The sequence below is a fragment of the Delphinus delphis genome, chromosome 9 (genome assembly GCF_949987515.2).
Source record: "Delphinus delphis chromosome 9, mDelDel1.2, whole genome shotgun sequence".
Classification (NCBI taxonomy): domain Eukaryota; kingdom Metazoa; phylum Chordata; class Mammalia; order Artiodactyla; family Delphinidae; genus Delphinus; species Delphinus delphis.
In genome coordinates this window covers 58,672,981-58,699,551 of record NC_082691.1, presented here as the reverse complement: position 1 = coordinate 58,699,551, position 26,571 = coordinate 58,672,981, and the positions used below count along the sequence as shown (strand labels likewise).

General features: G+C 51.9%; 2 protein-coding genes across 2 annotated transcripts; both read left to right on the top strand.

The window, feature by feature from the left end:
* Window positions 1-1,489: 1,489 nt before the first annotated feature.
* On the top strand, window positions 1,490-3,734 carry HOXA4 (homeobox A4). Its single transcript, XM_060019916.1, has 2 exons — window positions 1,490-2,117; window positions 2,670-3,734. The coding sequence occupies exons 1-2, from the start codon at window positions 1,490-1,492 to the stop codon at window positions 3,032-3,034; spliced, it is 993 nt and encodes a 330-aa protein (XP_059875899.1). The 3' UTR covers window positions 3,035-3,734.
* Window positions 3,735-5,274: 1,540 nt separating this feature from the next.
* On the top strand, window positions 5,275-24,776 carry HOXA3 (homeobox A3). The gene is made up of 4 exons (XM_060019915.1): window positions 5,275-5,377; window positions 9,600-9,682; window positions 20,941-21,586; window positions 22,992-24,776. Exons 3-4 carry the CDS (start codon window positions 21,061-21,063, stop codon window positions 23,795-23,797), a joined length of 1,332 nt encoding a protein of 443 aa, XP_059875898.1. The 5' UTR covers window positions 5,275-5,377; window positions 9,600-9,682; window positions 20,941-21,060; the 3' UTR covers window positions 23,798-24,776.
* Window positions 24,777-26,571: the final 1,795 nt, after the last annotated feature.

The following is a 26,571-nucleotide window of genomic DNA, read 5'->3' as shown; positions in this document are numbered from 1 at the left end:
AGTTAAACGCACTGCTTTAATCTAGGCTGAAAAGTAGAGGATCTAGGTATGTCTGTCACTCAGAAAAGGAAAGGGAAAGTACACACAACGAGTAAGGCATCAGTATTTACTTTGAAGATCAACATTAGGTGGAATTAATAAGTAATTTATTTGTTAATAATGGCATAATTAGTTTACCCATCAAATTTCAATTACCAAATGGCAGACAACAGTCCTCTCTCCCCACTTTCCAGAGCTACTGACATCATTAATATGCTAATTTTCAGCAATCCAGAAATTATAGACCGTCCTTAAATATAACTTTAGCCTCAGATACAGCCTGGAAAAGCAACAGCTAAAAGACAAAACAAAACTCTTAGCGGGAAAAGACCCCTCGGCACAGTGCCTATGCTATCCTTAGTTTGTTTTTGTTTGGAGATTTTTCTGAAGTAGGAAGTTGTTGGTCTCAACGCTCGATTTTGTGGCGGCATCATCGCTCTTATGCATCCCCACCCTTGGGCCACTTTCTCACAATCGCACCTACTACACTGGGGCATGTTTCATTCTGAATCGACACCTCCATCAAATGAGATGCTATTAGGAAGGTTGTTTGCTTTTTTTTTTTAGGTAAAAAACCAAGTATCTTCTGCTTCTAAAAGAAAGAAAAAAGGAAAAGTGCTCATCCGGTTGTATTGGAATTGCCTTGCTTTACATCCAGGGGCCGATTTCTCTCAGCTGCTCACCCACCCACCCTTTTCGCTCCTGCCTGGCTTCTCAAACTGGGGACGTTGGGCGCGGACGCGGCGGGCATGATGTGCGGAAGGGAATCAGCTGGTGAGAAAACCGGTCTGTTAGCCTCATTCGTTTTATTCCCCGGCCAGGATAAAAACCGGAATACCCTCTTGGTCCCGACGCCATTCCCTCCCCCAGGCGGCCTCGAACCCTTGAGGACGCCAGGCCAAGCTGGGCCCCGAGGTCAACGCTGGGCCGCGGCCGTCTGTCTGCCCCGAGGCCTAGGCCAGAGTAGGGCACGCATAGGGCTCGGTCTGGGCATCCGAGAGGACCAGAAGACTGCGGGCCCTGAATTCCCAGAGGAACTCAAAGTTGGGGGTTTGGACGCCCAAAGCTCCAGTTCCCTCCCTCCTCCTGGAGCCGGACAGCAGCATCCATCACCCGCCCGCGCGCTTCCTGATCCGGGTCCGCGCGCGCGGCGCGCACATTGGCGGGGGCGGGTCACGTGGCGGTACTGGGCGGGGCGCGCGCGGGGCCGACACCGGGGACGCCCGCGCGCGCGCGCGCGGGCGAGCCGCGAGGGAGGAGCGGCGCGAATTTTGGTGGCGTCGGCGGCGGAGGGAGGGGGGAGGGGGAGGGGTGGGATCTTGACAGCGGGGGAGGGGAAGGGAGCGGGGGAAAGGGGGGATGGGAAGCGAGGCAGGAGGGGGAGGGGCTTCGGCGAGCCCAGAAAAACGACAACGCGAGAAAAATTAGTATTTTTGCACTTCACAAATTAATGACCATGAGCTCGTTTTTGATAAACTCCAACTACATCGAGCCCAAGTTCCCTCCCTTCGAGGAGTACGCGCAGCACAGCGGCCCGGGCGGCAGAGACGGCGGCCCTGGCGGGGGCCCGGGCTACCAGCAGCCCCCAGTGCCCGCGGCCCAGCACCTGCCGCAGCAGCAGCCCCAGCTCCCCCACGCGGGCGGCAGCCGAGAGTCCGCAGCCTCCTACTACGCGCCGCGGGCCGCCCGCGAGGCCTCCTATCCCGCAGCCGCGCTCTACCCCGCGCACGGTGCCGCCGACACCGCCTACCCCTATGACTACCGCGGCAGCGCCAGCCCCGGGCGGCCGCCGCAGCCCGAGCAGCCCCCGGCGCACGCCAAGGGTCCCGCGCACGGCTTGCACGCGAGCCATGTCATGCCGCCCGGGCGGCAGCCCCCGCCGCCGTCTCCCCCGCAGCATCGTGCGGCTGCCTCCGCGCCCCCGCGGCGCTGCGAGGCGGCTCCCGCCACCCCGGGCGTCCCGGCAGGGGGCAGCGCCCCCGCGTGCCCGCTGCTCCTGGGCGACAAGAGCCCGCTGGGCCTGAAGGGCAAGGAGCCCGTGGTGTACCCCTGGATGAAGAAGATCCATGTCAGCGCCGGTACGTGGCGCCGCTGGGGAGGCGCGGGAGGGTGGGCTGGGACCGAGCCCGGGTTCCAGGGTCGGGGCGGGGGTCGTGGGGAGAGGCCGAGGGGTTGGGGGCCTCGGGAGGGGAGCCCCCAGCTGGCTCTAGCTACAGTGGGATGTGGGTGTGTGCGCGCCAGCCAGCCGCCTGATCCCAACGTGAGAATCCTTTTGTACCCGGGGTCCCTTTATCGGGAGATTTACGAGACGCCAAACTGTTAGGGCAGTAATTATAGCCCCCATAAATTTAATTGCCCTGGCAGAGGCTTCAGGCCATGTGTCTTTGAAGCTTTTCTTCAGCCCCAATGCCCAGCACTATTCTTTATGGCTCTCGGGTGTTTCCCTTGTCAATAGCCTGTGAAACATTTTCTTTGCCGTTTTATGTATCTTGCGTGAACTTGGTGTCAGGTTATTATATAATGATGATGTCCAATTGCTCTTCCCCCACCCCACCTTCTCTTTCCTCCTCTTTTCCCTCTCTTCCACTCCCTCCTCCTTGGCTTTCTCCTTCGGGGTTATGGGCTTTCAGTCAACCCCAGTTATAACGGAGGGGAGCCCAAGCGCTCACGAACCGCCTACACCCGGCAGCAGGTCTTGGAGCTGGAGAAGGAGTTCCACTTTAACCGCTACCTGACCCGGCGTCGCCGCATCGAAATTGCCCACACGCTCTGCTTGTCCGAGCGCCAGGTCAAGATCTGGTTTCAGAACCGAAGGATGAAGTGGAAGAAAGATCACAAACTGCCCAACACTAAGATGCGATCCTCCAACTCGGCCTCGGCCTCGGCCTCAGCCTCAGCAGGCCCACCGGGGAAACCACAAACTCAGAGCCCACACCCGCACCCCCATCCTCACCCCCACCAGGGCGCCTCCACACCCATTCCCTCCTCCATATAATCTTCCAGAGCTCTAGACCAGTTCTTGCCCTCACATGCTTTTCTTTCCTCTTCTGCCCCTTTCCCATCCATCCCTCCCCATCTGGACTACAACAGACCCCAAAACAAAACTCAGCTTGGTGAAAAGGATAATAAAAGGTGAAAAGGATAATAAAAAGAAGACATTTTCTGGGTAAGAGTGTGAGCTGGTTGCCGCCCAAGAGAGGACAATGGCCAAGATGCTGACTAGTGGGACAACCTGCTGGCCTGAACAAGGCTGCCAGGTTTGGGTACCTGAGAAGAACCACTTGGCATCAAATACTTTTGAGATGGCTAAAGTCAGTTGCACAACCCATGCTGACTGGGGACGTGTACATGTATATTTGTTGCAAGCAGAAGAAATCAGACCCTTTTCCTATCTTTCTTATTTCCCCTTCCCTCATTAAGGCAGCTCATACAAGCTTGTACCGAACTGAATAAATGAGTAGACATTGTGGACCTCACAAGATTATTTATTTCTCAAAATGTACAGACCTTGATGGTAGATGTGACACGTTAGCTTCCTTTCCTTTCATTTATTTAAAATATTGTTGTGGAGATATTGTTGTCTTATTCTGAGGCACTATCTTGGGGGAGGGAGAGTGCATTTAGACCCATGTGCAACTCTACAAATTGTGGTGTGGCTCTATAGAAAGACATGTGCTAAGAATAAACTCCATTTAAAAAACAAAGTTCTGAGACATATTTGTGTGTTTCCTACTTTTAATTAAAAAAAAATTATCTCAATTGAAATGGTTGACCTTGCATGTAAAATTCCTGTAGATGGCTTGAGTTGCATTCACTTGGACTAACTGCTCACATAATTTGTTCAACTTGAGCTGAACTCTTGTCAAGTTTGACCCACTGTGGGAAAAGTTCCAAAGAGCAGGAAGGCTCTTGAGCTCTGAGAGGGCTCCTCTTCCCAAACTTGGCCAGGCTTTCAGGCTTCAAGTCTCTGTAAGGCATAGAAACGTGTCCTTCTCTGCAATGAAAGGTGAAACTGCGCAGTGCTGTGGGCCCAGGACTTTCTGCAGCTGTTCTACATGCTGAACTCTGAGCACACTTGGAAAGAAGTGGTCTCTTTGGTATTTATTGCACCTTCACGCTTAATCTTTCTGTTTTCCTGGAGATAAAAACTAGTTTGTGCGAAGAGTTGAGATTGCTTTTTGTTTCTCGGCTGTTTATAAGGTTCTCTTCTTCACTAACTACAGCTTGGGATTTTTGTTTGTTTGTTTCTTTTTCTTTTCTTTTTTCTTTCTTGAAGCAGGAGCTTTCAAAATAAACTGAATTTTCCCAGTACACCCTCCAGAGTTTCTTCTGAGGAAAGAAAAAGCATAATGACACCTTAAGCAAGGTAGACCTGGGAGTATTAAGTGCTGGAAGAAAGCCAATCTCTGAACTAGGGTCGCCTTCCTCAAATGCTCCTGGATCTTTCTGCGCAACCTAGAGATCTAGACTCAGAAGGTTGAACTCAAACCCCATTCTCAATCTTCATAGCCCTAGTATTTGTTTACTGATTTACAAATTAGTAAAAGAGGATTCAGACTTGGTTGTCACTGAAGGGAGTACTCTGCAACAAGATTCAGAAAACCAACAGCCACTAGCCCCCAAATATTAGAACTGTAACCTGGCTTTGAATGAGTGCAGTTTTTAGTTCATGTAACAATTTTAGCAGAGATGGGAGGGGGGAACTCACCTACCTCTGCAGTATCAGAGGATTTTTAAACACGTTTTCCCATCAGACGCTAACCATCCTTAGCCAGTAGTCAGTGCTGTTACCCCTTTCGCCTCGGCTGCTCTGTGTGTGATAACAGGCAAGGGTGATTGTTCTCTACCTGGGAGCAAACCAGATCTGAGAGGAAAGTGGACACCAGTCTCTGAGGGGCCACCTCCTCTCCCCAGGAAAATTCAGGGGCAAACAAATACACTTCTTCCCAGGTCAGGCCAAACCTGGCATAAAGTGCATTTTATAAGGTGCCAACGGGTGCCAGGGGTTTCTGGAGGCCCTGCAACTGCTGCTAAAACTTATTAACCCTCCCCCTACTACACTCACTTGTAAAACGCAATTAAATCACGCTGAAAATAGCAATTTCCCCAGGAATCATTAATCACCTCATACAATAAATACTTCTTTGTAATTCAACAGCAATTCTGAAAGGCATTCTCTGGGAAAAGTCTGTGGAGAAGCGAGGGATCTTCTTGAAAATAATGTGGTCTCGGGCAAAGACTCAGCATCTTGGCTGTCTGCTCAAAAAATGCCTAGACTCTTGGTGGAAATTGAGTGTCGAGCTGCAAAACCTCGAATGGCAGATTATCATCATTTAAGGTAAATTCTTATATTTCTCCTTGGTGAGGAAGGAGGGGTACGGGGGCATTCATTAGCTTCATACTGGGGGCACTTGTATAGGGGTGGAAGGGGTAACTTTCTTTCACTTACTCTAAATCTATCCAGGAAAAAAAGAGAGAGGATCGAGATTGTCTTTCTAATATCCCAGAACAAAATGGTAGTTTTTGCCCAAGCTGTCTTGATTATTAAGGTGTTGGTAAGTTTTACAAAGCCAAAGTTACCCACAATGATCCAAATGATTATGTCATTTCTTCAAGTGTTTTGCCTGCTTCAGATTTGGTCTTTAAGGGAGTTTGTTATAACAGCTTAGAAAATCCCACTTTGTGCTTCAAAATCGTTCATTGTCTGCCCCTTGCTAGGGCAACCATAAGAGTTCACCCAGAGGACAAATTTTCTATCTCATTAATTTTTTTTTTAAAGCGGACCCTACTGGCCCCTCAAACCCTTGGCCTTTAAAGACAGTATTTTGCGTAAGCTCTGTAAGCCTCCTACAAAAATGACCCTTATACGTGCTCCCCTCTTCTTTCTCTCTTTTCCCCTCCTTCCCTCTAACACACACTCATCTGCTTTAGTCACAGAGCCACACTGTGCATGACTCCGGAGATAAAAGTTTTGTCAACATCTGAAATCAACCTAATCGGATAGGAGACACTTTAATGGTCACAGTTTGAATTAAGTACTTAACACTCTCCCCCGTGAAGAGAGATGGCACTTTTCAGGCTCTCTTTCCTAGTTTTGCTGAAATCTACGATATACCCGGTGTTTTATTACAGCAGGAATTCAACTGTGACAGGCATAGTAGAGTACTTAATACCCAGGATGGACCTCCTGGGAAGATTACCTAGATATATGGAGAGTGGGCCCTCCACACAGCATCTTTGACTTTATATTCACCTGTCCCAGGGTGCCCACATTCCCCCCACTTCTCAGCCTCCTCCCCATGGGATGAGTATCACCATCTCTCCTCTGTCCCCCTGCTTCCCTGAGCTTCCAATCTGTGCTGCTTTTCTCACCACTGCCTTTTCTACAGCCCTTTCAACATAGAAACATATCCACGGCTCTTTGGAAAGAAAGAAAAACCCCGAAGAATCACTGTAGCAAACAGAAACCTGGGACTTCCTGTGTGAATGCGTTGGTTCTGTGCAGGCAATAGGCTGTTCTTTATACTCTCTTGGTCTCTGCATCCCTAGCTGCGGGCTGGTATTGAAGAACACAGGCTCACCTTTCCCAGCAGCTGCTCCTGTTGCCCCTTGTCTATATTATACACTGGCCCAAGAATAACTGCTTCCTCTCTCAAAGAGTAGGGGCTGGGAAGGAGGAGGAAGAGAGTGTGTTCTAACTCCTTGATAGCATCAGGGAGGCTGCTGGCGCTGTTGTGAAACATTCTAGTCTGAAACTTCAGTCCTGGAACTCTGGCATCTCTTCTTCTCAAGGCCCCAAACTCATGGGGGCCCCTCTCCCCCACCCCTGCTTTCAGGCCAGTCCCACCCTCTCTGGGATTGATTCCTGGGGCTAAAAGAGATCCCCTGATTGAAAGGATGTCCAGGGCAAAAGAGATCTGGAGGCCGTTTTGGTTCAGTCTTCTCAGTTTACCAATGAGGAAACTGAGGCAGCTGAACGCTTCCCCATCACGTTCTTTATGTTAATGAGTGTGTAGTTTGAACAGAGTCTTTGGTCTCACCTTGGGTAGGGGTAAGTGTACAGACATCTTTTCTCTGCAGCAGCCTGGAATGGACATATGCATCTGAGCTTACACTTGAAACAGAGGGCCACAGGTGTCCAGAGGCCAGGGAAGAAGGGTGGTTTCTTGCCTGATGAGCCACCAAAGCAGCTGGGGAAATCATGTAACCAAACTGCTTTAGCCAGTGCGCTGAGACAGGTGGGCTGACCTCTGGGCTCAGGAGGGGACCGACATCAGGGCACCTGACTGTCCACAATTCTCCTAGTCCTGGAATGACTAATTCTACTATGGCTGGCCCTGGGATTTACATGGCGGTGGCTTGCCTGGGAGCGGGCATCTGCGTTTCAGAGGCCTGGGAGCTAAAAAAGTTAAACAAGGATCCTGGTTGCAGCAGATAAAGGTGTAGCGCCTGTTCGAGGGAGATATTGAAATTGTAATCTTTGTGGTCACGTGACTCATTAAATAATTAATGTGGATCGTCAGGAATGGATCGGAGTCGTCAGGGCTTCACTAGGAATGAATCTCTCAGAAGTGAGTCCCCCAACTTCCTATTTGATTTTTAAAAGCACACATACTCAGATTTGTATCCAAAGGCTTTTTAACTCCTTCAGGAGTGGTGGAAAGAGGCCATCAGCGGCCAGGACCGGAGCTGGCGGGCCCACGCTGGGTCTTGGGGCTTTTCCTGCAGGGGTTCTGCGAGTCTGTGGAGCGCGCCGCGCCCGGGCAAACGTGAGTTCGGGCTCGGGATTTCTGCGGTCACATCTTGGCTTTGGTGATGAAGTGGGACGGATGAGCAGGCAGTTGGTAATGTTCTGATTCGCACTGGGGAAGGCTGCAGAGATACCACAGAACGGACGCGCGGCTTTGTCCAATTTTCCCGGTGTTCATAAATCACCCGCGCCGGGCGAGCGCCAAAAACGCGGAGAGAGAGGCCGCGGTGGTGGCGGCCATTGCAGAGGGAGAGACCTGGGCAGCATCTCTTTGTGACTCATTAGTCTGAACGATTTATGGTGGAACAGCAGCCATGAATATTTGACTTGGGGATAAGGAAATAGCAACAACAATGATCACCATAATAATGACAATACTCCTAAGCGTGAGGGGGTGGGGATGTGTGTTTTGGTGGATGGTGGTGCAGCAGATCCTTCTGGGGCTAAGCTGAGTGGTAATGTGCAGGGTAGCTAAGCCCCACCTTGCTCAGGGTCAGGCCGGGATCCTCAAGGCCAGGGGGCGCTCCCTTTGGGGACATAGCGGGAAAGTTTGAACAAGAGAAAGGGCCCAGCATGGATTCTGAGTCCCAAGTGCTTGACGGACAATGGGGCCTGCAGGTCGAGGTGGTGGCAGAGGGCAGCTACCTGCTGGTGTGCGGCCACTTGTTCAGTGTGCTAGAGGGCCCTGAAGCCTGAGGGTCAGGGTACTTACCGGCTATTTGGTAGCCTCTCTTGGCACTATCAGCAGGATTGCATGGACGCGGGACAGCCACTGGGGCTAATTTAGGCAGGCTGGAGTGTGGGGAGGCCACCCAGGCCTGGGTGAAGGGATAGTGGGGCAGGGACAGAGCTGTGGAAGCAACCAGCCCTCAGAGTCCCAGCCCAGCAAAGAACTTCTCCAAGCCTGAACCCAACGCACAGGAGGATTCTTTGTCCCTCCTCAGAGTCTTCCCCCATCCCCTGAAAGTTGGCTGACCATTTGGTAGTTAGAGAGCAAGAGAGGGTTGCAGATATCTTAAGGAATGAGGCAGCAGCGGAATTAGGGCCTGGAGCGGCTCGTGGCTGCTGTGCATAGGGAGCCTGGGTAGGGAGCCTGGGTAGGGCCCCCAGATCGGTTATTGTCTGATGCCCGCATCCTTCCCCATTTCCCCCACTTCCAGAAACCATAACTGGCCTACTCTGAGGGACTGGGCACTGTGGTGGTCCCGCCAGCCCACTGGGACCGAGAAAGGATGCCCCAGGGCTTTAATGAACCAGAAGACAAAACCTCACAAGACTGCCCCAGCCCATGGGCTGAGCTGGAATCTGATTTCGCGCCAAACAGAAATGAACACTATTAGTGAGGTTTCAGGAGAGTCCGTGATTGAATGCTCCCAGACAAGGCTTCCCTTTGTTAGCAAAAGAAAATAAAGCGTGCATTCACATCCCCAAGTTGAGGTGCGAGAGGAGCTCTCGCAGCAGAGCGGACACCAACAGAAAGCCTCTTCCACCTTCTTGTCTTCCTCCGTCTGGTCCATTTTCTTCCCGCTTCCCCTCCCCCCCGCATAAAAAGAAAAAAAAAAGAGTGTGGGTGCGGAGATGGAGTATGTATTTATTTTACAAAAATAAATCATGATCTTCAGGCTATTTGTAGACCGGAACCTTTCAAGCAATGAGTGAGCCGCATGGACGAGTGCCCTGGCGACTCCTCCGTGTCCGCGTCACCCCGGGGGCCACCCGGGTGCCCGCGCTGCCTTCGTCTCGGCCTCCGGCCTTCCAACTCCCTTCCTCCGCAGCCGCTGTTCACCCTCTGCTGTTTGTTTGTCCGCAGAGCGCCCAGACACCGGAAACGGCGGTTCCCTGAGCGCCCGGAGCTGGAGACACTCTCGAGTTCAGTCTTCGACATCTTTCGAGGTAAGCGCTGCGTCAAAACTCTTCACTGCCCCGGGTTTCGCACCGGGCCTTTGGGCAGGAGTTTACTTTCCGTGGCAGCTGCAACCCCATGCCCTTTGAAAGAGGTGCTGGTCAATATTTAACTTCAGAGGAGTTTTGGGGCTGGTTCCCCTCAGCTGCACGCCCAGCCAATGCGGGGCTTCAGCGGACAAAGCTCTGCCCCAAAGCTGGCCTCGTACGGAGGGGCGGTTGCATAGACCAAAGATGTGTGTCTGTGTGGGGGGCAGGGGGCTCAGAAGGGTGTGTTTGTCCCCTCCGGCATGCCCCAGACAGACCAAACCGCTACACGGAACAGCAGGGCAAAAGCAAGTAGAGGCCACTGGCGCGGCGGCCGCTGCGTGGGCTGCTCTCCTTGTGGACTGTTTGCGGCGCCTGCGGAGACTGTGAGCTCGGCAGTTGTGGCCAGTCCCAGCTCTGCGTGGAGGAAACTTGTGTCGCCGCCTTGCAGTTTCTCCTATCGTTTTGCCTTTTCTCGGCACGAAGGAAGTTGCTGTATTTCAAATGTGTAGACCATCGCAGGCAGCTGGGCTTCTGGGTTTCTTTAGCCGGGCTGATCCGCTGATCCTCCTATACGAAAAGCACGAGTTTTGTATGTCTCGGCGTTTTCTTTTCCTATTTGGAACAAGGGAAAACTCTTTAAAATTCTTTTCAAGTTCTGGCTTAATTTGTTCTCTTAGTTTGGGGTGCAGGGAGGTAATTACTGTGGTTTATTACCTTGTAAAAGATCCATAAATTTGCTGCCTGTTTGGGGGAGGGGCTGCTGGAATAGCTTTCAAAAGCTTGGGTTGAAAGAATGGATTTGCTTTGTGCTTTCAGGAATTACTTATTTTGAAAAGTTTTCTGAGATTTTTATCTTCTATTCCCTAGGCCTCAGCCTTCCCCGAAATCTGCTCCTACAATAGATATCAGGTTGTTAATTAATCAAAACATGCTATTCAGTGTTGCTCTAAGACTGATATGGTATTCCAGATACAATTATTACTTTATCAGATAGGAAGTAAACAGTAATTGTAAAGCTGGTTACGTTCTCAGCTACTGTATGTCTGTTTATACCAAGTATAGATGGAGCATTTCAGGAATTTGCAACTCAGTGTGTACTTATGATTTGCATCTCTGCACACAACAGAACCACTGCATGTGTAAATAGTTGCAGAGGTCTGCGGCCATGTGTATAAAATGATATACACATCCATATGTGTCCAGAGAACTTGGAGCTCATTTGTACTGTAGTTGCACCCACAGGAAATATCTCATGTTAAATAATGATCTATAATCTACTCTCTCTCACTCTCTCTCTCTCACACACACACACACTACACACACACACACACACACACACACACATACCGTGAGCAAAGAAGGCCCTACCTGACGCTGAGTAGAAAAACCACTAGAGTTAAGTAAAGGGAGAAAAATGTTAAGTGTATTTTTGACAGAGAAATCAGATTGCAGTGTTTGAATACAGATATAGCTAATCTGCCAACAGCCTTGCAAATATTGACTCAAGCTCTGTATCCTTGGTCACCTGCTCCTTCCAAGACAACTTCACGGCTATTTTGGCTCTGGTGCACGGATCCAGGGTATGTGTCCCCAGCCCTGGCCAGGTTGGGTGGGGGAGTCAGGAGAGGGCGGATTGGCAGCTGGGTTTCCCAACCTGGGCTTAGATACTTGAGCATCTCTATTCTTGTTCTCTGGAACTGAACCATAAAAGACCCACAGCCTTGCTCCAGGAAAGTGGGTTTCAGAGTGGTGAAGGAGGACTCTCAGCTGCTGGTTCCCCGGGGGCTTGCCCAGACCAAGGTCTCATAGCGAAGCTGTTTTCACCTCAGAAGTTAAATTTCCTTTGACTTGCTCAGATTTTTCCCTTCACATCCCACCCAATCACCCCATCCCACCCCAAGTCATTAATGTTAATTGTTAAACAGCAGTTGGAGCATTAACTGGGCTGTTAATAGCGGTATAGAGGCTCCTGGCTGGAGCTGAGATGCTGCTGGGCCTTGCTGGCGTTAAGGCATTTCTCTGAAGCAGTACCAAAGACTTCTCCCATTGATTTATGGCCTCGGGAGTTTTGGTTTGCTCCAGATTGCTCTGAGAGTTCTGAAGGGGGCCCCTTCTCATCTTTGAGTCGAAGCCTGTGCAGAAACTTTGGTTGGGAGCAGGCAAGGGGTTTGCCAGGCTATCTGGAGAGCTCAGGGTGAAATTGTGTGGGTGGAGGGGTAAGGGGAGCAGAGGACAGTGTATTAGTTGTCTGAGTCCTCGGGGAACTGGAGAGTGCTTTTTGAAACCAGCCTTTGGTCCTGTCCTCTACCCCCAAAACGTGAGAGAAGCAGGTTTTCACTTTGGGTTCTCACTTTCTAGCTTGTGGCTTCGTTCAGAGCTGGGAAAGTTCACAAGGAGGTTCTCTCCCAGCTATCCCACAGACAGAACCTTATTGGAACACTACCTCTAGCTTAGGCCAGGGCTTACTTCCAAGGGATTCGGTCTCCTCCTCTTTTATTGCCCTTGTGATTTGGACATCCCCATGACCAGGCCCCTTTGCTGAGGGCCTTACATTCTCACCAGGCCTCTTCTGCTCCTCTGTGGGGGAGGAGAGGAGGGAAGGAGTCACGCACAGCTTCCGGCAGCTGCTACAAGTGAGTCCTCACACTTAGAGAGGCCTAGCCAGCTGAAGACCTACTCTCGAGGAACAAAAGAATACGGCATGAGGATCTTACCACCACAGAGCACTCCCCTAGTTCAGAAACTAAGACTGAAAAGAGGAACTTTTTAGATGGCTCCTGAGAGGGTGAAGTGTTAAAGTCAGTGGATGGTGTCACCAAGCAGAAGGTAGGAGTTGGAGTGGGATGGGGAGGGGTAATGCCAGGTTCTTCCTGAGCTGAGTTGGTCCAGTTCAGTTTCTGATGGTGGACAGAGTTGTCTTGGGGGAGGGTGGGCAGACTTGTCTGCAGAGAGGGTCCTAGATTGTCTAGTAGGTTAATTCAAGGGATGCCAGCAAAGGTTGGTTCTTTTTTTTTCCTCTCTTGCAGAGACAATTAGATCATTTCCCCTTACATTTTTCATCATCAGAAGCTTATAATTTCATGTATCACTGAGCTATGCACTAAGGCAATGTGTAAGTACAGATTTGGCCAGGGCGCTTGGTCCCTTCAGATTTAGCAAACCCTGACCCACCACTCTAGAGCCAAGCATCTCTCTTCTAGGGGGTTCCCGTCGAAAAAAACCAACTGGACTTGGAGGAGGTGCTTCAGCCTTTTGTCAGGTAATTATGGGCCTTTTGGGTTTCTCCAGTGGCTGTGGTGTATGGTGTGGGTGTTAGCAAACTCCATACAATGGCAGGCCATTAGGGAGTCCACTGACTAGGCCAGTCCTTATTGGGTTTCCTTCTGGAAACAGGGCTAGCGCCTTGCCTTTTGACATACTGGCCAGTGGGCCAGGGGAGACTAGAGTGCTTGGGTGTTCTGGGTTCAGTTTATGTGTGAGTGGAAGACTGTAAGGAAAGTTCCGTGGACTGTAAGAATGGAGATAGAATTGCTGTTCCCTTGTGTCTGGATCATGTGTAAAGAAATATAAGTGGAGATAAGTGGCCTTGTGTGGCACGTGTTGGGGTGGGAGGAGATGCCCCCAGCGTCCTACTGCCCTAGACAGTGCTTCCCTTCCCCATTGCTGGTCAAGGTCCCCCGCTTCACCTCCCCGAAAGCTAAATGTTCTGCTTGGAAACCTAGTTCCTTCAGTGATTCCCTATTTGAAATAGAAGGATTTAAGTTGACGTATGACCACGTGAGCACATAATACAGCACATTATTGTGGCATTTGGAGCGGAGACCCGGGCGGGCTTTGCCTGTGATTACGTTTTCTAGATTCTCTACAGAGCGAGAGCTTTTCCCCCCACCCCCTCGCACCCACCTCCTCCTTCTCCTGCCCCTTCTCCGGAAAGCGCTTTCCTAGCGGGTTGCAGTTTTCAGCGCTCATGGAGCAGTTCTGGGCGAGCTAGCGATGGGACTCCAGGCCACACCAGGAGGATGGAATTTATTTTAAGGTATTTCCGTTGATTGTTCATATGTAGAGTGAGTTATGGCTGTGAGAGACAAAGGTCAGGTGAGGAGACCCTGGTTCAGGGACAGGACCCTCAGCCCTTCTCTTCCTTTGTTTCTCCCTTAGAACCGAAAGCATTTGAAAGATCCCCAGTAGCGCCTCAGACTGAATTTAATTCCTTGGAAAGTATTGGGGGGGCTGTAAAGGAAGGGGCACTCGGGGGCTACTAGGTGGGCCTGGTGGCCTCCGACGCTCCAGTGGCTTTGTCCACTGCATCGGGGCTTGAGTCCCAGAAGCTGAGCCCCAGGCAGAGGGAGGGTCCCAAAGCGCCGGCTCGGGCCAAGGTGGCCCACGCTGTGCTCGCTGGACACGACTGCCTGGAGGGGGTGGGGGCTGAGTGAAGGAGAAGGGGGATCGCGCCCCATTTAGCCGTGTTTGCCGGCCACGATGGAGGGTGAGGGCTGACCTGGACAGCCAGAGCAGCTGGGAAAGGGAAATCAATGAGCGTCCAGATGCGCTGCCATTTTATTGATGATGCTTCGGGCCACTTTGTTCAGTGCTGGGTTGCAGGAAGCGCTTTCCCACTTGCCAGACTGAAGGAGCTAGACCCTGAGGACTAGCCATTGTTTCCCTGAGCACCCTCTGCCCGAGTAGGGGTGGAGAAGGACAGCTCAAATCTCGGAGAGGCTTGGGGTGGGGGCAAGCGTGCTGAATGCCCAGAAGCTCTGTTATTCTAACATTCAGGAGACAGAGAAAGCAGGGAGCTGGAGCTGCGTTTGGGCTTCATAATGCACAAGGCTTGGGCGCCCCCTTGTACGCCCTCAGCCAGCTAGGAGGGCTGGAGGACTGGCTGGTGTGCCCTGGGCTGGAGGGAAGTCTGAAGGCAGAGTCTGCAGAAAGCAGAGGCAGACGTCTCAACGGTTTCAGAGCCCCAGAAACGGTGCTGTAGCCAGAATGGGGGCAGAGAGTTAAACAGTGTGCTTCCAAATTACTGGGAAAGCCTGAGCTAACTGGGCTTTAGGGACCCAGCACTCCCGGAAAGGATGGAAACTCCCTAAAAAGGTGATGGAAACTTCGCTTTCCTTTGCTCTTGAAGCTCTTGGAGCAGAGAAAACAGATGCCTACAAGGAGTCGGGAATCGTATTTGTCTCCTGACTTAAAAAAAAAAATCTTATTTCGTTCTGCACTGGAAAAAAAATCAAATCAGGTTTCCCCTACTTGAGTGGGATTTACTTCCCCAGACGGAAGGGCTGCTTCAGCCCTCCTCCGCTACTGGCCCAGGCGCTAACCGTGTTTAACTGAGGCCATTTCAAGTGCTCTAAAACACCCCTTGGAAATAAAATGTAAGCTTTAATTGCTGTTCAATTACTTGTCAGCATTTCATATGATTTATGACCCAGTTCTGGTACATTTTTGACCCAGTTAAAGACTCATAAATAATATAGTTTCGCTAGAAAGAATGAGAGAGGGAATAGAAGAGGTTTGCTAAAGGCATCTTTTTATTGTCGCTTCAGTGCCAGCACGCGGAATAAATATCTAGGCATGGACTCTTGAGCTGACTCTGTATACAAGTGTGCACAGAGAGAAGGCAGTAGTGACGTTTATAGAGAACCGGTTGGTTTTTCCTCCACGGAAAGAGCTAAAGCCACTCCATCATAGCTAAACAACAGCTATACTTTTTTAAAAAAGGCTAGTCCCCTTTTACCCTCAAAATGCCAACTTCAACCTCACAGGCAAGCTTATTTCCTCATTGATTTTCCTCCCCAGTCTGGGATTTCTATGCCTCTTCTTGCCAACAGTTATTCCTCACCTTCCTCCCTGGCTGCATAGCCAGCCGTGGAGCCACCCACAGGCCCTCGCAGATAAGTTCACAAGGAGGCCCCTGTGAAGGGTAGAAAGGCACCAGCGCACCTCCGCTGTTCCAGAGATTCTTCTAGTGCTGAGAAAATGTTTTCTTCTAGTCCACATGGGCGAGGGATGGGGGGCGGGGGCATGGGACTTAGGGGTATTGGGGCAGCCAAGGGGTCCTCTCCCCAAAGAAAACCTCAGCGGTTTTGGCAGAGCCGGGTGCATGGCTGCGGGATTTACCTAGAAAGGGCGCGGCGGCGGTGGAAATCGACTGGCGATATTTTTCTCTTAAAAAGCAGTAACAAACAAACAAAAATCCGTCAGCTATTATACATTATTATTTTTAATCACCTCGCCTGCCTAGCTCCAAAATCCAATCTGTTGGATGTCAGCAGAGAGGCCTGGACCCGGGCAGTCTGCGTGCCAGGCCGCCAGACCCTAGTCCTGAGGTCCAAACCCTACTTCTGCCCGCCGCAGCCCGCAGCCCGCAGCCCAGAGGCCACCTAGTCGGGGGCGGGTGGAGGCCCGGCCCGAGCTCCCGCCCCGGCTTTCCCAGGGCTCCGGCGGCTCGGCGGGTCCAGTCCCCGCGTTTTGCCGGCACAGCCCTGGCGCCGGCGGAAAGGTATGCGCCCGGGGTGCCCCATCCCTCACCTCGGCGCCCTGGGCCATCCCCTCCCCCGGCAGGTTCTCACGAAGATCTGGCCTTCCCGGCAGCTGGCTTAGCTGAGAAAGCGGCGAGTCGCGTCAGCAGTTTGGAGGAGAAAGTGCGGGTTGATTATTGACCCACGCCTTCTTTCTTCAAATGCCACATCCAACCCGGCCGGTTTGAAGAGAAAATGCCGCCCAGCGGATTTTTGCGGCCGGCTCTCGCCTCCTACGCTGCCTGGCTACCCCTTTCAAGTCGCGCTGGAGCAATATGCCATAAGGAGCAAGTGTTTGCTGTTTTGTGCTCTGTTTACAGCTTTGGGGCGCCGAGTCATAAATCTTGCCCAGCCATAAATGACAAAAACCATTGGTATGCATGAGGCCACCCTGGCCCGGAGTGCTTTTTGATTTCTCCCTTTTCCCTTGGCTTTGTTTTTGCTCTAAGGTGACACTTTGGCTCCCTGACAGTTTAAACATACTACTTATATTTTTAACACCTTCCTTTGAGAAGGACCGGCCGCTGACACCTTGGAATTGCACGAAAGCTCCATTTCTCTCTTTTTGCCACACACATATCCTTGCAGAGTTCACTTCTGAATCTGGGGAATTGAGGGAGGCGTTAAGGAGGAGAAAGACCATCCATTCTCCTTAAAGTTTTGGCAATATTACCAGGCACATCGGGCCTTTCCTCTGCTCAGCGTCCCTATCTACCACCAATTAGGGAAGAAAATATAGGTGTACGTTCCTGCGGGGGGTCAGAACTTTATCTGTCTTTGCCTGAGAGTGAGCTGCGGGTTTGAACTGTGAAATGGGCACAGAAGACCTGGAGACCCAGGATTCTAGCACCTTTGTGTGTACCTGAGCCCAGAGTGTCCCATTTCACGGCCTGGACAACCTGCATCTCCCCCAGGCTACTTTCCTCCCAGCCGCCAGGATTTCAAGGGTTTCTACTTTAAAAATATAACCAAAGACACCCCAGTTGGCTCTTGGGGCGGTCTCCCGAGAAAGGAGGCCCTATCCCAGCTCCCCAGAGATTGGCTTTGAGGTTCTTGGATTGGGGGTGGCAGGTGAGGTGAGGTAAACTGCCCAAAGTCTGGGGAACTCTCTTCTCCTGGTTCCGTCATCCCTTCGCCCCGCAACTGGAAACGTCCAGGGCACAGGGTAAGGTGGTTTCCTAAATGGATTCCTAAGAAAGAGAGCCCCTTTGTGAGAGCCGTTTGTCCTCATTAGCATAATTTTCCTGGACTTCAGTGACGCCTAGGAGCGGGGAGAGGGAGGGCGGTGAGGGTTGGGGGGAGGCTGCCCTCCTCCCGCCGCCGCCGAGCTCCCCCGCTCGCTCCCATCCCTCCCCTCGCCTCAGCCCCATCCCCCACGCCGGCCCACGTTCCCCCCTAGCCGCCTCGGCCTCCCCTGCCGCCCGCCCCCAGCGCCCCCCACCGCACCCCCCGACCAGACGCTGCTCCGCGTGTAATATTCATAAGAAACATACCCACGTCGGTGCCACTAGCCCAGGCAGAGCCCTGCGCCGCGCTAGCGCTTATCTCCGGGCCGCGGCTGCTGCCCTCGGGAAGGGCAGGGGGCGGGGGTGTGGGGGAGGGGAGGGAGGGTGGGTGGGTGGGGTGGGTGGGAGGGGGGGTCCGAGCCGCCCCAGTCCGCCCTGGGCGAGCCGTGCCGGAGCAGCTAGGCGGCCACGCTCTGCACCGCGGCGTCCGGGCCTCGGGGTCTCCCTCCCGCCCGCCGTCTCGGCTGATGCTGAGGGTCGGTGCCCAGCCTGCGCCGAGGGGACCCGGCCGGGCTGCGGAGCCGAGCCGGGCCGGGGGCCGGAGCCCGAGGCTGCGCTCACGGCGCTCGTCAGAAGTTAAGGTAAGCGGGGCCACTACCGGCCGCTCTCGGCGCTGAATGGTGGAGTTTACGTCTCGGTGATTTATGGCTGCAGACTTAAATCTCGGTTCAAGAAGAGTTCACAAGCCGGAGCTTCCTTCCCGGCAGTGACTGATACCCTTACACTTCGAGTTCAGGCCGCGCTCCCATCCCCGCCCCCACCTCTTCCCTCTCGCTAGCCCAGCCTCAACTTTTCGGGGTTGGGGAAGAGGGGAAGCAGTGGGCGAGGGAACGCGGGAGCTCTTACCCGCTGTTCCCGCTTAAACTCGGGGTGAGGGCAGGCCGAGGAAGTGGCGGGAGTGGAAAAAGGGAGCAGTGTCTGAAGGAAGGAGGTTGAATTTGGGCAGATCTTCCAGAGAGACAATAGGGCTTGCTTCCTGCAGTCAGTTTAGCCTCCTCAACTCTTTCAGTTTTTGCACCTGGGGGTTACTGTCCAGAAACGGATCTTTTCAATGGAATCTCCTCCCATCCCCAGCCCTTGCCAGGGGATGCAAAGCAAAGTTTCCTGGCTGGCAAATCTCCAACTTCTTTACTAGGTTGCAAACTTTGGGGGCTGGGGTGGGGTGGGGTGGTGGATTATGTGGGCCCCAAGGTGGTTATCCGTTGGCCTCAAACAATAGGAAGGACTTTGGTGGGTGAATTCACATTTTAAGTTTATGGAGGTTGTTGTTCGCTCTTAGAGTTTCAACGGTAGTTTTTATTATTTTATAAGACAATGCATAACTTGACGAAAAGACCGTAAGCCGCAGGCCGGTGTAGCCTGTGATAATGAATTAGCAAGTCACTTGAAATAGTGCATGTTCAAAATCAACTTAATTTTGTTTTATCTAATATCTGCTGTTCAAGTGTCTGGAGTAATTTTCTTAACCTGACGTTTTATTTTACACAAGCCCAGTATCTTAAAAATTTATAATGGCAGACATTAACACTGCCAAATGTAATTGGAGTTATTTTCAGTGAAAGAACAGGAAACGGAGACATTAAATTGCTATTCTGTTTTAAATTTTATTTTATCCTTTATTTACTTTTTGATCATGGTATCTGTAGCTTCCTATCTATTTCCAAAAGAGAAACAATACTCCAGGGCTCAAGATCACATACAATAACTCCGGATAAGGGCTGCTGTAATTTTTAATTGAGGTTCTGGAAAATTAATTGTGCCTGTTTTCCAGATGTTGGTCAGATTGTTGGTTTAATAATGAAATCCAAAGGAGTCCATTATTAAAAACAAAATTATAATCATGCACTGCTATATGCTTATTACATTAATTTTTTCTAGTTAACAAAGTGTCTGCTATTCCTGGAATCTTGAATAACTTCAGGACTCGAATACACATAGTTGAGGCATGAAGTGTAAGCCCTTTTCAAATTCAATTACAATGAATTTGTCATTGTAATTTTCTTAAATGGTCAGAGAGACTAACATTCTGATTGTGTGTGCGGAGCGACTATTTGAACTCACGTGAAAGTTTTCTGAGCTGAGTGAGAACCGGAGGTTGACCATGCAAAGGTGAAAACAAAAATAAAACATAGATTTCACTTATACAATATGTTTTCTAAATAAAAAGGGTTGAGAAGGCTTTCGATTGCTTTTTAGATTTCCAGGTTTGTCCTTTACTTGGTGTTTCTGAAGCAGGTAAATAGGCCAAGTAACAAATATCAACAACAACAACAGCACACAAAGATCAGGGAACTCTGGCAGGATTTTATGGCTTGTGCTTCCATTCCTCGTCCGGAGCCAAATGACCCCCATACATCACATTACAAAGCAGTTTCTAAGACAGAACCTATTATCGTTAAGTTGGAAGGAGAGTTCAAGCCGTGGTCATGGAGATGACGCTGGTTTTTCAGGTTCCTGATGGGTTTTTTTCTTTCTCTAATCCATCATGTTTTAACAGGTAGAATTTGATAGTTGCCCTGAATAACAGGACCTCAGAAAGTCCAAGGCAGGAGGGTCTGGAGACCTTCTGTAACAGGGGCAAAGAGGTGGGAGTGGCCTGCTGGGACCTGCCTGAGAAATAGAGAGAGGGAAGGAGTAAAGAACTGTCCAAAATTTGAGTTTAACTTCCTGGAGAGGGTGTCGTTGTTGGTCCATCCCCACCCAGAATGTTCCATCCAAAGTTTTCTCTCCCCTCCTTGACCACAAGGGTCTCATTTGGAGGAGGTGGGTCATATCCCTGCACAAGGGTAGATTAACTGTCTAACAAGCTCAGCTTCTGAAATCGACAAGGGTCCAGTAGGGCTATTGCCTGAAAAAAATTTGTGCATACCTCTCTTGGGTGCTGGAAGGTCCAAGAAGGGCCTGGACGGGAAGTCACCCTGCGTCATGGTTCTTTTGGCAAATATCAGTCCTAAAGAGAGGATTGGAGAAAAAGTTGGTGACCCAAGCTCCCCTTTGCCCCCTTGCCCCTTCCCTATGATCTCCAGAGGGGAGGAATCCAAGTTGTGGAGAGGAAGGGACACCCCAATTTTCTTCTTCCCTGGAAAAGAAGGGATCCAGAGCCTGTTCCTTTCTAGCCCAGCAGGCCTTTCTTCTTTTGGATTCCAGCTCCCCAGACCCGGCTTCCGGACCTCTCACTCTCCTCCCCTCTCCCCGGAAAACACCCCAACCCCAGATGCAAGTTAAGCAAATATTTGTAGCTGCCAGTAAATTCCAGCGGCTTTTTATAGCGCGGCTCTCTGCGCCCGGGGCCAAATCGTGCTGCTAAATATTGCTGACCACTTTTTCTTTTATGGCTTTCATGTCACTTAGCTATTGAGAGTAAGATGGATTTGCGCGGAGCCCTCACGGCGCTGCGATTCTCGCCCCCCAGGTCTGCGCTGGGCGGCCATTGGCGGCGGAGCGTCACGTGACCGCGGGGGCGTGCCAATGTGCGCCCTCACGGGTGTCAAGCCCCTGTCAGAGTTTGCGATCAAGATCGTGAAACAACGCGATGCAAAAAGCGACCTACTACGACAGCTCGGCGATCTACGGTGGCTACCCTTACCAGGCAGCCAACGGGTTCGGTTATAATGCCAGTCAGCAGCCGTACCCGGCGTCCGCAGCACTGGGCGCCGACGGCGAGTACCACAGACCCGCCTGTTCGCTCCAGTCGCCCGCAAATGCCGGGGGCCACCCCAAGGCGCACGAGCTGAGCGAGGCGTGTCTGCGCACCCTGAGCGGTCCGCCCAGCCAGCCCCCGGGCCTGGGCGAGCCGCCCCTGGCCCCGCCGCCGCCCCAGGCCGCGCCGCCTGCCCCACCGCAGCCGCAACCCCCGCCGCAGCCCCCTGCGCCTGCCCCCGCCGCGCCCCCGCCCCCCTCGTCAGTCTCCCCCCCTCAGAATGGCAGCAGCAACCCCACCCCCGCCAGCGCAGCCAAGAGCCCCCTACTCAACTCGCCTACCGTGGCCAAACAAATCTTCCCCTGGATGAAAGAGTCTCGGCAAAACACAAAGCAGAAAACCAGCGGCTCCAGCTCAGGTAAAGGGCCGCCTTCCGGAAGAGGGTCCACTGACCTGGCTCCCAGCCCCCCAGGCCACTTCCAGCCACAACCAGCAAGGTTTAGGAGCGCTGGATTCTTTCCAGAATTCACCACTCCTCCTCCCCCCAACTCTCAAAGGTTTCCAGAGGCTTTGCAACTAGGGAAGTGATTGGACTCTGCGCAGGAAACCCCAGAGAGAGACCTGATGGGAGTCTTTCCGGACCTCTCTTATGAGCAAGTGGGGCCTAGTGACTTTGGAGTCCCTCCCTGTGGCGTTAGGACCTTTGGGCAGAGCAAACCTGAGCAGCACTGTCTCTTTTTAGCACAGCTCCTCATTTCTAATGAAACACTGGCACCCACCCCACAATGAAATGTGGCAGAATAAAAGCAGGCCTCCAAGTCAGAATCAATGCTCTGCCTATAATCAGAGCCTATTTTTAATTTTTGCTCCAGTAGATGGAGTGGCTGCCTTATCTCTGGGAAGGCCCTACTCAGACTTAGTACAATGAAGGCAGCCAGGGATTTCCTGGGGGAGGGGATGCTAATGGGAACCACATGGGCCTCCTGGAACCAGATTCCAATAGAGGACAGGCGCTGGGTCTTGGGCTTCCCAGCCTCTTCGTTTCCTTTGCCGCTGCCTTCTCCAGTTGCTAGTGCTCTGTTCAGAACCTGAGCATCTGGGACCATCCAGAGCCAGGATTTGGGGGGCCAGGGAGGAAAGGATGGTCAAGATTAGTGGCCAAAGCTGGGGCAGGCTGCTTGATGACATGGAGAACCCTAATTAATAGCATCCAGCATCAGGGGGCTGGGCCTCCCCACCAGAAATGCAATCTCTTTTCAATGGGATCTCTTCTTTCTGGCAGAGAAGGCCTTCCAGGTTGGAGCTTCCACTCCACTCGTTTATACTGGACAGATCAAATAAGTGGCCAGTTGAGGCAACTGTCCAATCCTTCACTCAGATAGTGATGGAGGGAAAGGTTTATTGAGTGTATATTAAGTGCCCCACCTTCCAGTTACTGTGAAGGGAATGAACATGGTGACGCCTGCCCACACGGAGTTTGTAGTCTGATAGGGCTGAAGGATCAGTAAATGAGTCAGAAAGTGAATAGCTCCAGAAGGGAAATACAGACCAGGAAGGCAAACAGGGGGTTCTGCTTTTCTGTTCCTTCCACACACACCCTTGGAGAGGCCTATGATTTGCAGCTTTACTCAATGACGGGCTACAGGCGCTGTTTCCCCACCAGGACAGAGGACAATACGTAGTTCCTTCTTCCCCTTTCTGGGCCCTGACAAACGGAGGGATCTTTGGGGCCTGGAGGAAGGAGGGGCCTGGCTGGGTCAGGGGCTGGGCGGGGCTGCAGGCAGCCCCTGATGCCACTCTTCCTCTCTCCTCTGATCTCGCAGGGGAGAGCTGCGCAGGTGACAAGAGCCCACCTGGGCAGGCGTCGTCCAAGAGGGCGCGCACGGCCTACACGAGCGCTCAGCTGGTGGAGCTAGAGAAGGAATTTCACTTCAACCGCTACCTGTGCCGGCCGCGCCGTGTGGAGATGGCCAACCTGCTGAACCTCACCGAGCGCCAGATCAAGATCTGGTTCCAGAATCGCCGCATGAAGTACAAGAAGGATCAGAAGGGCAAGGGCATGCTGACATCATCAGGGGGCCAGTCCCCAAGTCGCAGTCCCGTGCCGCCCGGCGCTGGCGGTTATCTTAACTCTATGCATTCGCTGGTTAACAGCGTCCCGTACGAGCCCCAGTCGCCCCCGCCTTTCTCCAAGCCCCCCCAGGGCGCCTACGGGCTGCCCCCCGCCTCCTATCCAGCACCCCTGCCCAGCTGCGCGCCCCCGCCGCCCCCGCAGAAGCGCTACGCCGCGACGGGGGCGGGCGCGGGGGGCACACCCAACTATGATCCGCACGCGCATGGCCTGCAGGGCAACGGCAGCTATGGGACTCCACACTTACAGGGAAGCCCTGTCTTCGTTGGGGGCAGCTATGTGGAGCCCATGAGCAACTCTGGCCCCCCCCTCTTTGGCCTAACTCACCTCCCCCACGCCGCCTCGGCTGCCATGGACTACGGGGGCGCTGGGCCGCTGGGCAGTGGCCACCATCATGGGCCCGGGCCAGGGGAGCCGCACCCCACCTACACGGACCTTACCGCCCACCATCCTTCTCAGGGAAGAATTCAGGAAGCCCCCAAGCTCACCCATCTGTGATGGTGGGCTTGGGGCTGCGCGCCAGGAGAGTCCCCACCCCACCCCCGCTACCTACCTTTCTTCTTCGTTTGCTTTTTTTGTTTGTTTAAGGTTCTTCCCGCCCCTCCCTTTTCTCTCTCCTCCGCCCCCCCCCCGTTTTGTTTTCTTTGGTAACACGTTTTTATAGTTTATGTGACGTAGCAATCTTGGTTGCTGGAATGGCTGTCAGTATCAGTAGCGATATTTATCTCCTCCCGCCCCTCGCTCGGCCGCTGGCCCTGCACCTTTACCTTCTCTACTCTTTGATCAGAAACAGGGTATATGAACAAATTTTCTAGCCAAGTTCTTTGATGTGAATTTGTTCGTACATTATGGCTCCCGAGGGGAAGCGATTACTTTTTTTTTTTTTAGTTTTTAGTATTTTTTTTTAATTGCACTTCTTGTAAAGAGCGAGAAAAAAATCAAAGGCGCTTTGAAACAGGGGCTCCCTGTGCAAGGATGACTAAGTGTACGTCTTTCCGTGTGTGTATGCTGGTGAACAGTCAGATTTATTTATATTTTTTTTGCAAGCATTGAATAAGTTTTAAATATTATTTATCCCCATCCGTTCGTATTTATATTAAAGAAATTCTGTACCCTGATTGTTCAGAAGGTTTCTTGGGCCTTTTGTTCAATGGTGTATTGGCGTACATAGAAAAAAATTTTATTCGAAAGGGAAATAGAATTCCTTTATAAAAACAGTAACGATGCAATAATACCAGAGAGGATCCAGCTTCTGAAAACAGTGATTTAGGTTTGTAACATCAAGCGAAACTGAAAAAAAAAAATCTGTAAACGCGAAAAACGCTAGGTTTGTTTTGAGAGTTCTACATTCCTTGCTGCTCACATTCTGAGAAACAAAACAAAAAAATAAAATAAAGTTTCTATTCTGAATAATATCCGTGTTCAGAAGGGATTCTTTGGCCGAAGATAAGGGTCTGCGTGGAGTCCAGGCAGAGGCGAACTGGCGGAGCAGGCCGCGGCAGCCCTCCAGCTCCGGCTTGAGGCCTGGCCAGGCGGCTCGCCCGGGAGCGCGGCGAATCCTCGGGAAGGCAGCCGGAGCTTCTCGCGGCGGCAGTTCTGGAAACGCTGAGTTGCCTGCCCGCTGGGCTGCCCGGTTCCCAGCTGCCACCGAGGCCGGCCGCGGGCGCTGGGGCTGCGGAGTGCTGAGTGCGGGAGGAACAAAGGCAGCCCGGCTGAGGCGCGGCGCGGGGCGCACAGGTGCCCGGGCAGCCCCGCCGGGGGATAAGGTAGGGCTGTCTTCTGCTCCACCATCTTCCTCCGGCCAAAGCAGACCAGCCAACGTCTTAACCCGGGGAATCGCCGGCCGCGCGGAGGATGCCGAGCACTTTCTAGGAGCAACTGGCCTCTCCGCCGATGCTTCGCTGTCCCTTATCGCGCCCGGAGGAAAGAATCACTCCTAAAATCGCCACTGGGTGCGGGGCGGCTCGGAAGAGACTGAGGCTCACCCAGGTCTCCAGCAAAAGAAGAGCTGAACTCCAAGGAGCCTCCCCGAGTCCTTCCATGGACTGCTTGAGTCCCAGCATTGGCTTCTTCCCGGAAAATAGGATTTGGCATACTCTGGATTTATTTCCTCTCCTTCTTCCCTCCCTGCTTTCCTTTTATGGCCCCAGGGGGAGGGGGAGAGAGAAAGGAGATTGGTATCTTTCTAATAAAAATGCAGTTTTACAAGTACTTCTTTTATTTGATGCTACAGGAGCTAAACATTACATTCCTACTGCTGGATTTAAGATAGAGCTGCCGACTGACTGGCTGGCAGAGGCAGAGGCAAAGGCAGGCACAGGAAAGGGAAATATTTTCATCTTCAGATTAAAGAATTGCTCGGAGAAGAAACCGAAATCTGAAAGTGCAAACCTCAGAACTACATCCCCATCAGCAGCCCCCCCTGTCAAAGCTGGAAGTGAGGAACCACCTGTGTCTGGGGATCAGGAGCATCTGATGTGAGAAATAAATCCCCCATCTCCCTGGATTGTATCTTTCAGAGGCAGAGATGGGAAATGTCGCCATTTTGTTTGCAATCCAAAATATACATCATCATGGCCTCTATCTTTCCCCTGAGAAGCTCCTGAAGATGAGCTTTAAAAACAGGCAGTGGAGCCATTTTGGGGGTACCTACTGGGCGTGAAGGAGCTGCTTTTAGAGAAACTCCTGAAGTTTAAAAAAAAAGAAAAGAAAAAGGCTGGGCAGATGCAAAGCGAGGCAGCTGTAGAGATCTGGGTGTTTCTCTCACTGCTAGAGGTGCTTCCCCCAAATCTGTCCTGGGTCTCCTGCTATGTATTTTTTTTTTCTTTTTAAAGAGTTTGGGCCGTGGAAGAAGTAGATTTGCTCCCTACCATCCCCCACCCCCAACCTCCCTGCTGACATATGGCGCACCTCAGAAATGTAGAGGCTGGAAAACCAGTCTTTTTGAGGACTGGAGCTTCCACCCTTTTGGTTGTTCAGACCTGAACACAGTAGGCTGAGACAAGGGGGTCTTCTTTTAAGTAATAATTCTAGAGAAGTGTGTAAAATTACCTGGGAGAAGACGAAACAGTGGTGGAGGGGGTGGGAGAGAGAGAGAGAGAAAGCTACCCATCCAGAGATGAAAATCTTTCAGAGATCCCACTGTTTGAATCCGTTTCTAAAATCTCTAAAATCTACTCTTTAGCTGAGGGAGAACTGGTTTGGAGAAGTCCTTCTTCCCTCAGGGCAGAGATTTTAGAAAGGAGATTCCAATATGATTTCCCATATCTTGG

Excerpts from the sequence above, each read along its gene's own strand:
- HOXA4 (XM_060019916.1), top strand. The coding sequence starts at position 1,490 with ATGACCATGAGCTCGTTTTTGATAAACTCCAACTACATCGAGCCCAAG. Across the intron at positions 2,118-2,669 it reads GAAGATCCATGTCAGCGCCG|TCAACCCCAGTTATAACGGA; the intron begins GTACGTGGCGCC and ends ATGGGCTTTCAG.
- HOXA3 (XM_060019915.1), top strand. The coding sequence starts at position 21,061 with ATGCAAAAAGCGACCTACTACGACAGCTCGGCGATCTACGGTGGCTAC. Across the intron at positions 21,587-22,991 it reads AACCAGCGGCTCCAGCTCAG|GGGAGAGCTGCGCAGGTGAC; the intron begins GTAAAGGGCCGC and ends CTGATCTCGCAG.